Source organism: Saccopteryx bilineata, chromosome 9 (genome assembly GCF_036850765.1).
Source record: "Saccopteryx bilineata isolate mSacBil1 chromosome 9, mSacBil1_pri_phased_curated, whole genome shotgun sequence".
In the NCBI taxonomy this organism is placed as follows: Eukaryota; Metazoa; Chordata; class Mammalia; order Chiroptera; family Emballonuridae; genus Saccopteryx; species Saccopteryx bilineata.
Window position 1 is genome coordinate 82,948,428 of NC_089498.1, and position 17,221 is coordinate 82,965,648.

The window sequence follows — 17,221 nt, forward strand, 5'->3', positions numbered from 1 at the left end:
TTTGGAGAAAAAGATCCTCCACAGAACATGTATATCCACAAGTCTGTCCTCTCAGAGATCTGAGATTTGTATGAATGTTATTATTACTATTTGCTATAATTATCATTAATAAATTTTTCTGTTTATGTCAAGATGAACAATTTTTTTTCAAATGTCTCAGCTTATCACAGCCTAGTGCACCATGGGGACATAAAAGCAATAGAGGAGTTTATCTCAGGCAAAACCTCAGGATTTTCTCAGATGGAATGAGGTAAATTTGAGTTCACCTTGAAAAATTCACCAAACAAAGTAGAAAATAAGCAGAGTGAAAGCTGACTGAGGGGCCAAGGCTCAGACATAGTCCTCCAAGGGAGAATCTAAAGATGGCGGCAGAGTAGATGGATGTTATACTCGCCTCTTCCAAGAACTAGACTAGAATTACAACTATAATACAGTACAATCAACCTGAATAACCAACTGAAGACTAGCTGAAGAGAAGTCTTATAACCAAGGATTTACAGAAGAAGCCACATTGAGACAGGTAGGAAGGACAGGGACACGAAAAAGGCTGGCCTTGCTCCTACAGGAAGGGGATGAGATTCTGGAAGGATATCTCAGCTGCAAAGTTTCCCCTTGAGGAATATGGGTTGCTGGGCTCCCCAGCCCAGAGCTCCAGAGCAAGGAAGAGGCACCCACATAACATCTGGCTGTGAAAATCAATAGGGATTCTATCTGCCAGGGAGAGATGGAATGCTGCAAGAGATATAGGCAGCCTCTTAAAGGGCCAACACACAAAATATCATTCACAGCCACTCATCCTATGCTCCAGTGGAGGGAAGGTGAAGAGGACTAGTGCTGCTGAGGAAACAACCACCAAGATCCTTGTGCTAAGTCACTCTCCCACACCTCAGATGCCATCTTTCTTGGGTAGAGCATTCTCCTCCTTATTGGCATCAGCCTGGGGGCATTCAATAACTCCACTTTCTGGACTCCCTACCACCCCACCCTGTGGCACTCACTCCCTGCTGAGGAGTCAGCTGCTTGGGTTGTGGTATAGAGGTCTGGGTAGACTCATGGATAAGAAGAATTAACATCATTAAAATGTCCATACTACCCAAAACAGCCTATGGAATTAACTAAATTCTTATCAAGATACCAATGGCATATTTCACAGAACTAGAACAAATATTCCAAAAATTTATATGGAGCCACACAAGATCCCAAATAGACATAGCAATCTTGAGAAAGAAGAACAAATTTAGAGGAATGATGTTACTTGATAGAAAATTATACTAGAAGGCCATATAAATCAAAACAGCATGAGACCCTGGCCAGTTGGCTCAGCGGTAGAGCATCGGCCTGGCGTGCGGGGGACTCGGGATCGATTCCCGGCCAGGGCACATAGGAGAAGCGCCCATTTGCTTCTCCACCCCCCCCTCCTTCCTCTCTGTCTCTCTCTTCCCCTCCTGCAGCCAAGGCTCCATTGGAGCAAAGATGGCCTGGGCGCTGGGGATGGCTCCTTGGCCTCTGCCCCAGGCGCTAAAGTGGCTCTGGTTGCAACAGAGCGGCGCCCCCTGGTGGGCAGAGCGTCGCCCCTGGTGGGCGTGCCAGATGGATCCCGGTCGGGCGCATGCGGGAGTCTGTCTGACTGTCTCTCCCCATTTCCAGCTTCAGAAAAATACAAAAAAATAAAAAAAATAAAACAGCATGATACTGGCATAAAAACAGGCATATAGATCAATGGAACAGAACAGAGATCTCAGAAAGAAACCCATGTCTCTATGGTTAATTAATATTTGACAAAGAAAGCAAGAACATACAATGGAGTAGATAGTTTATTCAATAAATGGTGTTCAGAAAATGGACAGATATGTGCAAAAAATGAAGTTAGACCACCTTATACCATATACAAGAATAGACTCAAAATAGATTAAAGACTTAAATGTAAGACTCAAAACCATAAAAATCCTTAAAAAAACATAAGCAGAAAAATCTTGGACATTTCTCATAGCAACACTTTTTTTTCCCCTGATACATCATCTTAGGCAAAGGAAACAAAAGAAAAAACAAACCAATGAGACATCAAACTAAAATGATTTTGCACAGCAAATGAAACCATCCACAAAATGAAAAGACAACCCATTGAATGAGAAAGCATATTGACTAAAGATACATCTAATAAGGGGTTAATATCCAAAATTTAAAAAGAACTTATGCAACTAAATAAAAATATCAAACAATCCAATTAAAAATGTGGGTGAAGGAGCTGAATAGACGCTTCTTCATAGAGGACATAGGATGGCCAATAGTCATGAGAAGATGTTCAATGTCACTAATTATTAGAGAAATGCAAATTAAAACCACAATGAGGTATCATCTCACACTTGTCTGAATGAGTATAATCAATAACTCAACAAGCAACAAGTGTTGGTGAGGATGTGGAGAAAAGGGAACCCTCCTGAACTGTTGGTGAGAATTCAGACTGGTGCAGCCACTGTGGAAAACACTATGGAGTTTCTGCAAAACATTCAAAATGAAACTGCCTCATGATCCAGCAATTCCACTTCTGGGAATATATATGAAGAAACCCAAAACACTAATTCAAAAGCATATATGCACCCCTATGTTCACTGCAGCATTATTTACAATAGCCAAAATTTGGAAGCAGACCAAGTGCCTATCATTAGATGAGTAGATAAAAAAGCTGTGGTGGCCTGGTCTGTGGTGGCACAGTGGATAAAGCATCGACCTGGAACCCTGAAGTTGCTGGTTCAAAACCCTGGACTTGCCTGGTCAAAGCACATATGGGAGTTGATGCTTCCTGCTCCTCCCCCACTTCTCTCTTTCTCTCTCTCTCTCTCTCTCTCTCTCTCTCTCTTCTATAAAATAAATAAAATCTTTTAAAAAAAAGCTGTGGTACATTTACACCATGGAATACTCATCCATAAAGAAGAAGGGAATCTTGCCCTGACCAAATAGTTCAGTTGGTTAGATCATTGTCCTGATACGCCAAGGTTGTGGGTTTGATCCTTCATCAGGGCACATACAGGAATAGATAGATGTTTCTGTCTCTTTCCTTCTTCTCTCTCTAAAATCAATAAATAAAAATTTAAAAAAAGAAATCTTACCTTTTACCATAATATAGATGGGCCTAGAGAGTATTATGTTAAGTGAAATAAGCTAGTCAGAAAAAGACAAATACTATATTATTTCACTTATATGTGAAATGTAATGAACAAAACAAACAAAATAGAAACAGACTCATTGATACAGAGAACAGACTGACAGCTGCTAGAGGGAATGGTGGTGGGGGGCCTGGGGGAAACATTGAAAGGATTAAGCAAAAAAGAAACCCTCATAGACACAGACAAAAGTATGGTGATGAACAGAGAGAAAGGGGTGGGGGTGTAGAAGAGAACAAAGGGGGATAAATGGTGATGGAAGGAGACTTGACTTGGGATGGTAACACGCATACAGTGCATAGATGATGTGTTAGAGAATGCACACCGGAAACCCATATAATTTTATTAACCAGTGTCACCCCAATAAATTTAATAATTTTTTTAAAAAACAAATAGTTCTCCAAGCATTGCTGACTTTGTGCAACAGAAAAGTTAATATTTTTAAAAGGCAGTATAAATAAAGAATAAACAAAAATAATAAATAAATAGGAAACAATAAATTGATAAAATAAAAATTAAATACTATATTTAATGAACTAAAGTAAGGAAATACTATAGATCTAATAATAAAACAAAAAACTGGTTTCTTGAAAAAAAAATTAAAAATTTGCAAATATGACCATGATATTTTGAATTATTAGTCCTCAATTATTAGTCCTCACTTCTCCTTATCATAGAATTTTATATCCAAGCCCTTTGTATAGTCTCCCACTAGAGAGAGTGCATGGAGTACACATCCCAACCCTTTGCTGTCAGGCTGGGCTGTATAACAGCAGACAGGAAGGAGCAGTGTCTGGGAATGGTCATGTAGCTTTACCCTGGCCTCTTACTGATTTTTCCAATTATGGGAAGAATATGTCCCTTGTCGCCACTGATACCTGAATAATCATATGATGTGGAGCAGATACTTACCCACCTAATAGCCTGAAGTAAAAAAACAGCTAATGGTTAATAGTTAATGGTTAATAGCATAGTCTCTGGAATCTGACTTCCTGTGTTTATAGTCTAGTTCCACCATTCACATGCTGCATGATCTTTGACATATCACTTTAATCTCTACTTGCATCAATATTCTTATCTGTAAATTGGGGATAATAAGGTTAAGGAGGATGACATGAGTTAATACAAGTAAAGTGTCTGGCAGAAAGTAAGTGTGATGAGAGTATCAGCCATTAGGTCAAGTAGGGTATATCCCAGGAATGTAAGGATAGTTCGTATAAAAAAATGAATCCATGTAACTCACTAATTTAATATATAACAAATTTAAGAGTCTTACTGCTGATATGTACAAGCTTAAAACTAGAAGTTCACCTTGTTCTCCAAACTAATACATGGTCTTGAAATTCTTCATATATTTTCTTCCCAGACCCCTACAATGCAAACCTTTCTAGGGTTGATTGAAAATATAGTTCAAACAAATGATTGTTGTCCTCTAGTTTTGTCATTAACCTCAGTTTCATCTCTGATTCATCACTATTCTGGCCGTAGAGTGGTGGCTTCTTGAAGTGAAGGGTGAGCAGTGGCCTTCTCTCCTGTTTCTTTTATATGTGGTGTGTAGAGAAAATGATGGTGCCAAACACGGACTATACCCACTTACATGTCAGTGGGGACATTGCTGCATCTGGCCCACTCTGACTGGTTGTTGGGTCCCTTTGTTTACTGATTACAAAGCACAATGCTTCTCAGGGGCTAGCTCTTCAGACAAGGAACTCTGTAAGAGCCTCTTCACATTCCCTACCCTCAACATCATGTCAGTGGACATTTAAATTCATAGTCTCTTGTTCTTTGAGTCCCTGTGTCTCTGCTTCAAGAGAACAACTGGCTCATAATTAGGGTTTAACCCCAGCTAGCTTCCATGACATTGGCATTCACATGGCCCCAGGGAAACTCCATCCAAGTGACGGAAAGCTACATTACCCCACACACTCCTGCTCCCAGTTCTAGTCTCCCCTTTCCTCATCTCCTCATGTCTCAGCAAGATAAGGCCATCTGCTGGTTTTGTACTTCAGTCACTTTAGAACAGGGGTCCCCAAACTATGGCCCACGGGCCACATGTGGCCCCCCCGAGGCCATTTATCCAGCCCCCGCTGCACTTCCGGAAGGGGTACCTCTTTCATTGGTGGTCAGTGAGAGGAGCATAGTTCCCCTTGAAATACTGGTCAGTTTGTTGACTTAACTTTACTTGTTCTTTATTTTAAATATTGAATTTGTTCCCATTTTGTTTTTTTTTTACTTTAAAATAAGATATGTGCAGCATACATAGGGATTTGTTCATAGTTTTTTTTATAGTCCGGCCCTCCAAAGATCTGAGGGACAATAAACTGGCTCCATGTGTAAAAAGTTTGGGGATCTTGCTTTAGAACAAGATATAATTCCCCCATATCTCTTAGGTGGTTTAATCAAAAAAGTTGAAGTGATTTGGGTATTCCTACTTGCAAAGATTAGAAGAGCATAGTGTCTCCTCCCCCAGCCCCTGGGAGAAAAGAGGAAAGGATAATTTCTACCCAAGCTACCGATCTTTACTCCTCCTTATACTGACCAAGGGGATGAGAATTCCTAAATCACTCATGCTGAAGAGCCCCTCCACGCAGGTTCCACTGTGTGGAATCACTCATGCTGAACAACCCCCTCCACGCAGGTCCCACTGTGTGGAATCACTCGTGCTGAACAGCCCCTCCACGCAGGTCCCACTGTGTGGAATCACTCATGCTGAACAACCCCTCCATGCAGGTCCCACTGTGTGGAATCACTCGTGCTGAACAGCCCCTCCACGCAGGTTCCACTGTGTGGAATCACTCATGCTGAACAGCCCCCTCCACGCAGGTTCCACTGTGTGGAATCACTCGTGCTGAACAACCCCTCCACGCAGGTCCCACTGTGTGGAATCACTCGTGCTGAACAGCCCCCTCCACGCAGGTCCCACTGTGTGGAATCACTCATGCTGAACAACCCCTCCACGCAGGTCCCACTGTGTGGAATCACTCGTGCTGAACAGCCCCTCCACGCAGGTTCCACTGTGTGGAATCACTCATGCTGAACAGCCCCCTCCACGCAGGTTCCACTGTGTGGAATCACTCGTGCTGAACAACCCCTCCACGCAGGTTCCACTGTGTGGAATCACTCGTGCTGAACAGCCCCCTCCATGCTGGTTCCACTGTGTGGAATCACTCGTGCTGCACAGCCCCCTCCATGCTGGTTCCGCTGTGTGGAATCACTCCTGCTGAACAGCCCCTCCACGCAGGTTCTGCTGTGTGGAATCATTCGTGCTGAACAACCCCTCCACGCAGGTCCCACTGTGTGGAATCACTCATGCTGAACAGCCCCCTCCATGCTGGTTCCACTGTGTGGAATCACTCGTGCTGCACAGCCCCCTCCATGCTGGTTCCGCTGTGTGGAATCACTCCTGCTGAACAGCCCTCCACGCAGGTTCCACTGTGTGGAATCACTCGTGCTGCACAGCCCCCTCCATGCTGGTTCCGCTGTGTGGAATCACTCGTGCTGAACAGCCCTCTACGCAGGTTCCACTGTGTGGAATCACTCATGCTGAACAGCCCCCTCCACGCAGGTTCCGCTGTGTGGAATCACTCGTGCTGAACAGCCCCCTCCATGCAGGTTCCGCTGTGTGGAATCACTCATGCTGAACAGCCCCTCCACGCAGGTTCCACTGTGTGGAATCACTCGTGCTGAACAGCCCCCTCCATGCTGGTTCCGCTGTGTGGAATCACTCATGCTGAAGAGCCCCTCCACGCAGGTCCTACTGTGTGGAATCACTCATGCTGAACAGCCCCCTCCATGCTGGTTCCGCTGTGTGGAATCACTCGTGCTGCACAGCCCCCTCCATGCTGGTTCTGCTGTGTGGAATCACTCGTGCTGAACAGCCCTCCACGCAGGTCCTACTGTGTGGAATCACTCATGCTGAACAACCCCTCCACGCAGGTTCCGCTGTGTGGAATCACTCGTGCTGAACAGCCCCCTCCATGCTGGTTCCGCTGTGTGGAATCACTCGTGCTGAACAGCCCTCCACGCAGGTCCTACTGTGTGGAATCACTCGTGCTGAACAACCCCTCCACGCAGGTTCCGCTGTGTGGAATCACTCGTGCTGAACAACCCCTCCACGCAGGTTCTGCTGTGTGGAATCACTCGTGCTGAACAGCCCCTCCACGCAGGTTCCGCTGTGTGGAATCACTCGTGCTGAACAACCCCCTCCACGCAGGTCCCACTGTGTGGAATCACTCATGCTGAACAGCCCCCTCCATGCTGGTTCCGCTGTGTGGAATCACTCATGCTGAACAACCCCTCCACGCAGGTTCCACTGTGTGGAATCACTCATGCTGAACAGCCCCTCCACTCAGGTCCCACTGTGTGGAATCACTCGTGCTGAACAGCCCCTCCACGCAGGTTCTGCTGTGTGGAATCACTCATGCTGAACAGCCCCCTCTATGCAGGTTCCACTGTGTGGAATCACTCGTGCTGAACAGCCCCTCCACGCAGGTTCCACTGTGTGGAATCACTCATGCTGAACAGACCCCTCCACGCAAGTTCCATTGTGGGGCCTATGGGACATTTCTGCAACTTTAAAAGATGGGGCCCTTAAAACCTATTATTCTCCCTAGGAGTGGACATGCCTCATCATACTCTAGACACGATGTTAGCGTTAATAGACTAAAGGAAATACAAAAAAATCATCTGATAAAGTTCAGTACATATTCATGATTAAAATCTATCATAGCAGACTAGAAAAAAGAGGAACTGCTTTTCCTTGATAAAAGGTATCTATAAGAAACCTAAAACAAGCAATATTTTCAATGGTGAAATATTGGAAGTGTTCCCATTTATACATTCAGGGCCCCCCAAAAGACATCATTTGTCATTAAATGTCTTCAACAATATCAAGTCTACCAGAAAGTTCTATCCGTTTCTATCACAACAAGTTTCGACACGTAAGCACATGTTTATTTGGCGCATGTGTGCCTCTCTATTTTTATCACTTAATGTATACATACTGATGTAGCAAATTAACTAAAACAAAGTTGATTCACGTTAGTCTTATGTGTGAAGCGATAGTGTACCCATGGCTACTGATAAAGTTCATTTATGCCACTGTATTTTTACGAATTTAACAAGGAAGAAATGCTACAGAAGCATGTAGAAATTTATTGAAAGTGTTTGGTGAAGGTACAGTTTCTGATAGGACATGCAGAAGATGGTTCGAAAAATTCGAAACGGGTGATTTCGACCTTTCTGATAAGCCACGTTCTGGGCGCCCATCTTTGATCGATGACAATGTTGTTAAGACCATGTTGGAGCAAGATCCTTTTCTGACAACATCGGAGATTGCAGAAAGGCTTAATTCAGCTCAGCAAAACATTTTGGACCATATTCGGAAGATAGGGTTGATGTGGAAATATTCAAGGTGGGTGCCACATGAATTAAATCAGAAGAATTTGGATGATCGAGTCGTCATATGCACATCTCTGCTTGCTCGGAACAAAATCGAGCCCTTCTTGAACCAGATGATAACTGGGGATGAAAAGTGGATTACCTATGAAAATATTGTAAGGAAAAGGGCATATTGTGAACCTGGAAACCTAGCCCTCCCATCTCTAAACCAAATTTGACTCTGAATAAGAGAATGTTGTGTATATGGTGGGACATTTGAGGACTAATACGTTATGAGCTTTTAAAACTGAATGAAAAGCTCAATTCGGAGAAGTATTGTCAGCAACTGGATAATTTAAAGACAGCAGTCCAAGAAAAGAGGCCGGCGATGTTCAATAGGAAGAACATCATACTGCAGCATGATAATGCCAGGCCACATGCTGCTTTGGGGACTCGTCAAAAAATTGCAGAACTAGGCTGGGAAATTCTGTCGCATCCACCATATACCCCGGACTTAGCACCCTCCGACTATCACTTGTTTTTGTCCTTACAAAATTTTTTGAAGGGCAAAAAATTCAAAAATGAAGAAGATATCAAACAAGCACTGGTTCAATTTTTCGCATCAAAAGATAAAACATTTTTCAAAAATGGGATATACAAATTGCCCTCACACTGGCAAGAAATCATTAATAATAATGGCAATTATATTATTTAATAAAGTTTATTGACGGTAAGAAAAATTTGTATTTTGTTTTATTCCAAAAATGGACAGAACTTTCCGGTAGACCGTATATATAGGGGTTCTTGGCACCTTGAAAACTATAAGAATGATATATAAGAAATGTAAATATCATAATAAATTGGCCAAAACTTGTCATCTGTCAATACAATCATATATTTATAAAATATAAGATAATTATATTAGAATTATTAGGGGACAAATGAGAATCCAGAAAGATGTATGAATATAAGATCAACAAAAAATAAATCGATAGTTTTCTTATAAACCATCAATAATTATTTTAAAATGTGATAAAAGTAGTATAGTAACAATAGCAAGTAAAACCACAAAGTAAGCAACAAAGAACCTAATAAGAAATGAGAAAATGTCAAGTTTTGGAGGCTTAGACTGTTCATCTATAAAACAGGGAAAATACACTTCTCTTTCTTGCTCTTTTGAACAGGGGTCCCCAAACTACGGCCCGCGGGCCACATGCGGCCCCCCGAGGCCATTTATCCGGCCCCCACCGCACTTCTGGAAAGGGCACCTCTTTCATTGGTGGTCAGTGAGAGGAGCATAGTTCCCATTGAAATACTGGTCAGTTTGTTGATTTAAATTTACTTGTTCTTTATTTTAAATGTTATATTTGTTCCCGTTTTGTTTTTTTACTTTAAAATGAGATATGTGCAGTGTGCATAGGGATTTGTTCATAGTTTTTTTTATAGTCCGGCCCTCCAATGGTCTGAGAGACAGTGAACTGGCCCCCTGTGTAAAAAGTTTGGGGACCCCTGCTTTTGAATTTTGAGTAAGGCTCAATAATTTGTGTGCTGGGCCCTAAGCACATGTAGCCAGGTGACCACATTAAAAATTATCATTCATGGGGAAAAAAAGCTATTTCTGCTCATTCCCATCTGGCTGTGTGGGTTCTGATCCAGAGCTTCCTCTTGCCTAAGAAGAGAATTATGTGCAGTAAGAAAGTGCATTAGAAGATGTTAAGGTAGGAGAAGCAAGGGCCTTTCTGAAGACAGGACCCATATGGTTGCCTCCTCAAGCCAGAAGGGACATGGTCTTCTCCCCACAGAGCACTGGGGCATGGTCCCATTCCATGCATACCTGAGACTGGGGTGACACAGAGGCCTGGGACAGAGCCCTGACTATGGGAAACAACCAGGTGGCCGAGTGGAAAATAGAAGGTATAATGTCACCACCCAAAGTGGACTACGTAGACTTAGAGCAGGAGTTATCTTAACACCAGCCATCAACACTGATGTTCCTTCACATGTTTTCTTTCTTTCTTTTTTTTTTTAAGTGAGAGGAGGGGAAGCAAAGAGACAGACATCCGCGTACGCCCCAACCAGGATCTACCTGGTAAAGCCCACTAGGGGGCGATGCTCTGCCCATCTGGGGCCCTTGCTCCGTTGCTCAGCAACGGAGCCATTTTTTTTTTTTAGTGCCTCAGGCGGAGGCCACGGAACCATCCTCAGTGCCCAAGGCCAACTCGCTAGAACCAATTGAGCCATGGTTGCAAGAGGGGAGGAGAGAGAGAGAGAGAGAGAGAAGATTGGGAGGAGTAGAGAAGCAGATGGTTGCTTCTCCTGTGTGCTCTGACTGGGAATTAGACCTGGGACATCCACATACTGGGCCGATGCTCTACCATTGAGCCAACTGGCCAGGGCCATCCAGGTGTTTTCTGTCGCTCCCTAATTGCCCGTATAACCCCTTCCACCCAACAAAGAAAGCATAACCTGAGACTGACTTTTTCATTTTTTAAGTAAGTGAGGGCTCTGAGCCAGTTAAGTTGATCTATAAAAATACCAAAATGTGATGTTTCTTGGAACCAGAGCAATGGAAATACATGTTCACACATTCATAATTTATTACACTTCAATCATGTCTGTTCAGCAGGAGGGTGGGGCAGTCAAGATCATGAGCTTCAGGTTTAGGTAGATAGGTTTGAATCCAGTCCCTGCCACTTTCTCCACAAACTCAAAAGTGTTTAATTTCTCTAAGTTTCAGTGTTCTCATATAAAAAAAAAACATGGAAAATAATGCTGGTCCTTTGGCATTGTGTAAATATTAAGTAATATTTCATTTGCTAGAAGTACTTGTCAGGGTTCTTGGCACAGTACCTGTATGTGCTGCCTAAACAGTAAGAGGTGTGATGAGTGGTGTGAACACCACGTGAGATCTGAAGCTGAGTGGAGGTGTGTTCATCAGCAGGAAGTTATGTCTGGCGTGAGGGTAAGAGCTTCTCTAGAGGTACAGGCTAGCTGCTTTTAGGTCAGGAAGTCAAGTTGGCACCCCAAGACCCAAGGAAGTGGATGATACATACCAATGACTATGGTTGTGTTGGCTTTCACTATACTGGGCCACCAGTGGCCCTCTGAGCCTATGGAGAGATTGACCACATGTGTTCCAGGGCTGCCAGGCTGCCATATAACCCCCAAATTTCCAAATTCCCAGAAGTCTCCATGTTTCTGTCATACATTTAACCAGAACTTGTAAATTTTGATGGGACTGGGCAGGGGTGAGCTGCAGAGAAAGGGCAGAGTGGGCCAGGAAGCAGGCACCTGTGTGGGGAACCTTCCATTCCAGGACCTCATGGTTGCCATCTATAAATGAAGGAACTGGACGAGTGGAGGAAGGAAGGAGAGAAGTCTCTATCTCTTGACAAATGGCAAAGTCAGGAGTGGCTGCTAGAGTGTAGTGCGAGGAAGGAGCTCCAGGGGCGTGTCAGACTGATTAGTGATCAAGTGGGAGAGTCAGGGCCCAGCTGGGGAGTGGAGCGGCTAAGAATTCTTCCAACTCAAATAGCCACAAATAAATGTTGTTGATGAAGAGTTATAGCATCTCATATGTCAGATGGATCTACAGGATGGAAGCTGAAAGGCAGGGCAGGACTCTGTCTATCCTGTGGTCTTGATGCCTGCTCAAAATTCACAGATGGTCAGTCGGTACTGCAGGCAGTTCTTGTCGTTCCACTGCCCATCTTTGTATATCTCCACACACTTTTCTTTGCCCCGACCCCGGGGCTCTCCTGGGTACCAGCTGGTGTAATTCACAGGGTCCCCATCCAGGTAGTTGAAGACTCCAGGGGTGGGGCCCTCGGTCAGGCCCAGGTAGGCATAAGTGTTGTGCTTCTTCACAATGCTTGCAATGGCTTCATTCTCTTCTAGACTCCTTGGGACTGCAATGCTGCCACCCAATTTGTGACATGACTCTCTAATGGCATCAAAATTGGCTGACTGCCCATTGGTGGAGAAGACTTTCTCTCCCACTTTCAGCATGGAACCCTGCAAACTGAGGACTGAGAGCAGAGGAGTCTGGGTCAGGCTTCTTTGTCTCACTTGGGCTCTCTGCCTTTATACTCTCTCCAATCTCTTCATCTCTGCATCTCTGTCTTACCTCCTCTCCAATCCTAGCTTTCACAATTCTCCTCTTTGCTCTCATCATTCTGTTCATTCACTCATGCATTTAAGCAATTATTTATTAACTGTCCTTATAAGTATGTGCCCAAAACTGCAATTTTTTTAAGTGAGAGGAGGGGAGGTAGAGAGACAACTGGGATCCACCTGGCAACCCTCATCTGGAGCTGATGCTCGAATCAACTGAGCTATTGCCTAAGGCTGACACTCAGACCAACCGAACCACTGGCTACAAGAGAGGAAGAGAGAGAGGGAGGGGAAGAGCAGCAGACGGTCTCTTTTCATGGGTTCCCTGACTGGGGATCGAACCTGGGACATCCATACACCAGGCCAATGTTCCATTCACTGAACAAACTCGCCAGGGCCAAAAAACGGCAATTTCTTGGGATTCAATAGAAAGTAAGATAGGCAGAGAACTTGCTTTCCCACAAGGAGCAGATCCGTGTTCACGTCTGTCCTCTCTGGGCCATCTTAGACGTCAGAAAAGGGGAGCATCATTTCCTCCAAGACATGCATGTCCACACCCATGTGTCATATCTTTAGGTTATAGAGCCTGGTGTTGAGGATGAGGGAAACTTATGGGAGACCCCTTATCCTAAAGGCTCTAAGGGGTCCCTTACCTCCCATCGACTGCAAGATTTGATGTCTCAAGTCATGGAGTGTGGTTTGGAGCTCCTCATCTAGATAAGCTGGAAGCCCTGTAGAGAAAACCCCATCCAGCATGAGGGCATACCAACTGAGACCCCCACTTGCTGCCAAACAGGTGTGATACCAGCTTTGCCCGGCATTCTTCCCTCTACTTGTCCTTACCCACTGCCCAGGCCCCAGGTTGTTAGGGTCCCCTACACTGGAGTGTGCTCCCACCCTCCTACACACTTGTCCTTACACCTGCTGAGCCTCTCCTCTCCTCTCCTCTCCTCTCCTCTCCTCTCCTCTCCTCTCCTCTCCTCTCCTCTCCTCTCCTCTCCTCTCCTCTCCTCTCCTCTCCTCTCCTCTCCTCTCCTCTCCCCTCCCCTCCCCTCCCCTCCCCTCCCCTCCCTTCCCCTCCTCTCCCCTCCTCTCCTCTCCTCTCCTCTCCTCTCCCCTCCCCTCCCCTCCCCTCCCCTCCCCTCCCCTCCCCTCCCCTCCCCTCCCCTCCCCTCCCCTCTCCTCCCCTCTCCTCCCCTCCCCTCTCCTCTCCTCCCCTCTCCTCTCCTCTCCTCTCCTCTCCTCTCCTCTCCTCTCCTCTCCTCTCCTCTCCTCTCCTTTCCCCTCCTCTCCTCTCCCCTCCCCTCCCCTCCCTTCCCCTCCTCCCCTCCCCTTCCCTCTCCTCTCCTCTCCTCTCCTCTCCTGCCATAGCCTTTAATGGCTCTGTCTGCCCAGCTCTGTGGGTTTTTCTGGTTGTTGGGCAGAGCCCCCTCCCCCGTCTTCCACCTAGGGAAAGTGTGGTTCCCTCTGCACACTCCTGAAGGACCTTAAGTACTACTCAGAACTTCCAAGTTTCCCTCTTCGCGTGGGGCTCCCAATCACACCATCCGCTTGGATCTTTGGTCCACATAACGTCCTCCACCTTTCACCATGCTCCGGGTGCCTCACCCTTAAGAAGTGCCTCCCCTGCTTCCTAGCACTGCCCCATTACTTACATCATACACCCTGTGCTCCTACAGCAGCCGTGATGCATAGGGAACTTTCTACACCCATTGGTCCCTGCATTGTGGGCTGCTACCCAGACCCTTCCAATTTCCTTCCTCAACCTCATATTCTCTTATTTAGGTTGAGCAGCATACCCTTTGGGGGCCTCCATGGTTTTGTTTGATTCCTTCACCCCTCGTATGACAATCACATGGGCACTGTGCCCATGTTGCCCCTGACCGCCTTCCCCGCCCTGCTTACCTGGAGGGCCCTTTTCACCACGTTCGCCCTTATCTCCACGCTCTCCAGGGGCGCCAGGGACTCCAGTTAGCCCATCACGCCCAGGAAGGCCTGGCATTCCTCCAGGGGGGCCCATGGGGCCTGCGGAGTGAAGGGGAAACGAATGTATGCTATCTAGCGTCCACAACAGGTTGGACTCGCGTGACTGGACCTCCATGAACAGCCAGGCTACCTCATCAGTACAGGGCTGCTGTAGTCTAATGGCCCTGGGACACTCCTACAGTGCCCCACCCTCCAGGACACCTGGGCCACTGTCCCTCGGCTGCAGTACCTGGAGGCCCAGGGTCTCCTTTGACACCATCTCTTCCGTCTCTGCCCGGCAGGCCATGCGATCCCGGACTGCCAGGGATGCCTGGGCTCCCACCACAAACTTCTTTCACATCACACTCGATGCCAGAGACCACCAGCAGGACGAGGGTGAGGGCCAGAGAGCAGAGCAACATCGCTTCTGTTCCAGCTGCTCCTCCTGCGGAAGGGAAGGGCTGTCGGCCCCAACGAAGCACTTGCAAAGGTGTCCCCTCCCCCCCATAGCTGTGCCTGAAGGCCAGCGCAGGCACAGGGGGAGCTCCGGGAAGACCCAAACTATCCTTGGGAACCCCTGGCATCACCTGCATCTCACTTGATCTCATGCCCCGCTGTTCTGCCCTGGGGTGGGGTGGTACCTGGGCGACCAAGGAGGAACAGGGTAAAGAGCTCTGGGGAGTTAGAGGACCTGGCTGTAAAGGAGGACCTTTACACCTTGCTGTGTGACCGTGGGGAACTCACTTCACCACTCTTAACTTCAGCTGAAACTTCTGTTCCCTGGAGACACCTGACCTATTCCTCCCAGGCTGTTGGGAGGAGGGATGGGTCACTCACTCACTTCATGTGTCCCTTATACTCTCAGCCCCTCTCCTCTCAGGTTCCAAGGGATCATGATCCTGAGGATAAGTGAAGATGACCAGGGTGCGTGGCCTGGCCACTCCAAGATGGTCAATGACAGGGAGACCAACTTGGCAGGCTGTCCTCTGCCCCCTGGCAGGCCCTGCTGGGTTCCTAGTGGGAATGGACCGGCTGAGGAGCCCAGTGAAGTATAAGGATACTCGCAAGCCCACCTGCTTGCAACATAGTTAAAATCCTGTGAGTCAAGGCAGGGGTGTGTGGGGAGGCCCCTCCTTCCCCGCTCAGCCTTGCATTAAGCCTGTGACTACAGGGTGGTTCTCACTGGCTGCATCGCGGGCCCTGGAGAACACCCAGGGGAGGGGGCTACACTCACCTACACTAACAGCCCACGTGGATCTCTGTCTCCAGGTCAGAGTGGAGAGGTGCACAGCACCATTTATACAGACATAGGCTCCAGCTTTCCTCTCTGCCCTGGAGAGGCTCCTGTCACAAGGGCCTCTGCTCTGGGGCGGGCCAGGCAGGAAGCAGCTCTTGTGTTTAGAGAGCCATTTCCTCAGAGAGCTCTCAGGCTGGAGGGCACTTAGGAAGCATGCTCTAAGAAGGGAAACTTTCCGGGGCCTGGAGGTCCCCTCCCCTGTTTCCAGGCAGTGCGGGATGAGAGCACTATACACAGGGCCTGACGGAGACACATGGCAAGGACACCCTCCCTCTCCTGGGCCTCGGTTCCCCATCCTGGCTGGTGACATGCTCACAGTCGAGGATCACCAATCCCAAATGCTCACCACAGGAAAGAACAGACCAAGGCTGGGCTTTTCACAGGAGAGCAAAGAGGCAGCTCAGCAACATGCAGGGCCATGTCCACGTGACTCCTCTCTGAGGCCATTTCGGCTCTGGACACTGTTGGGCTCTCAGAAGGGTCCATGTGCCTCCAGACAGTGCAGAGGCCCTGGGAAAGCTGAGGGTGGTCGGGTTGGTCTGGATCAGTGGTAGTCAACCTGGTCCCTACCGCCCACTAGTGGGCGTTCCAGCTTTCATGGTGGGCGGTAGCGGAGCAACCAAAGTATAAATAAAAAGATAGATTTAACTATAGTAAGTTGTTTTATAAAGATTTATTCTGCCAAACTTAGCAAAAATCTGACATAAAGTACTTGGTAAGTAATTATTATTATATGCTTTAACTTGCTGAAACTCTGCTTTATAAATTTTATAAAGTAAAGTTACTTCCCTACTTTATAAATCCCCATTACTATGGAACTTGTGGGCGGTTAGAAAATTTTACTACTAACAGAGATACAAAAGTGGGCGGTAGGTATAAAAAGGTTGACTACCCCTGGTCTGGATAAACTGTCTGTCACAGGCTGTGTCTCAGCACTGAGCTCCCAGCTCCTGCTTCTAGGGCCTGTGGCTGGGTTGGTGGGCACATAGTTCAGAGTCACAGGTATTGACTGGTATCACAGGGAATGCATGTTCCCCTTTGCTCTGTGCTGGCAGAGTCAGCTGTGGGGAGGCAGGGCAGGCCCAGACAGTCACAGGAGGGCAGCGGTTTCTGCCTCTGGCCATGGGTGATGTCTGATCACCGCGATGGTGATGTCTTTAAGTAGTGGAATTATTTATGAAGCCCTAATTGATGAGATCTCCCATTTAAGGCATTTGATTAGGAGGGAATCTCAAACTAGGGTTGAGAAATCAATACAAGGAAAAATTGCCCTGCTTACTTGTAAGTGGTTCAAAAAATCTTGAGA

At 46.7% G+C, this 17,221-nt stretch overlaps 1 protein-coding gene across 2 annotated transcripts; it reads right to left on the bottom strand.

The window, feature by feature from the left end:
- Window positions 1-12,191: 12,191 nt before the first annotated feature.
- On the bottom strand, window positions 12,192-16,002 carry LOC136313213 (pulmonary surfactant-associated protein A-like). Of its 2 annotated transcripts, XM_066243369.1 has the most exons (5): window positions 15,853-16,002; window positions 14,869-15,063; window positions 14,559-14,678; window positions 13,307-13,384; window positions 12,192-12,568 (listed from the first exon to the last, which is right to left on the bottom strand). In XM_066243369.1, exons 2-5 carry the CDS (start codon window positions 15,038-15,040, stop codon window positions 12,192-12,194), a joined length of 747 nt encoding a protein of 248 aa, XP_066099466.1. In that variant the 5' UTR covers window positions 15,041-15,063; window positions 15,853-16,002. The 2 variants fall into 2 exon arrangements, with proteins under 2 accessions (XP_066099466.1, XP_066099465.1); XM_066243368.1 differs by lacking the exon at window positions 15,853-16,002 and having other exon boundaries at window positions 14,559-14,600; window positions 14,938-15,040.
- Between the last annotated feature and the right edge of the window lie 1,219 nt (window positions 16,003-17,221).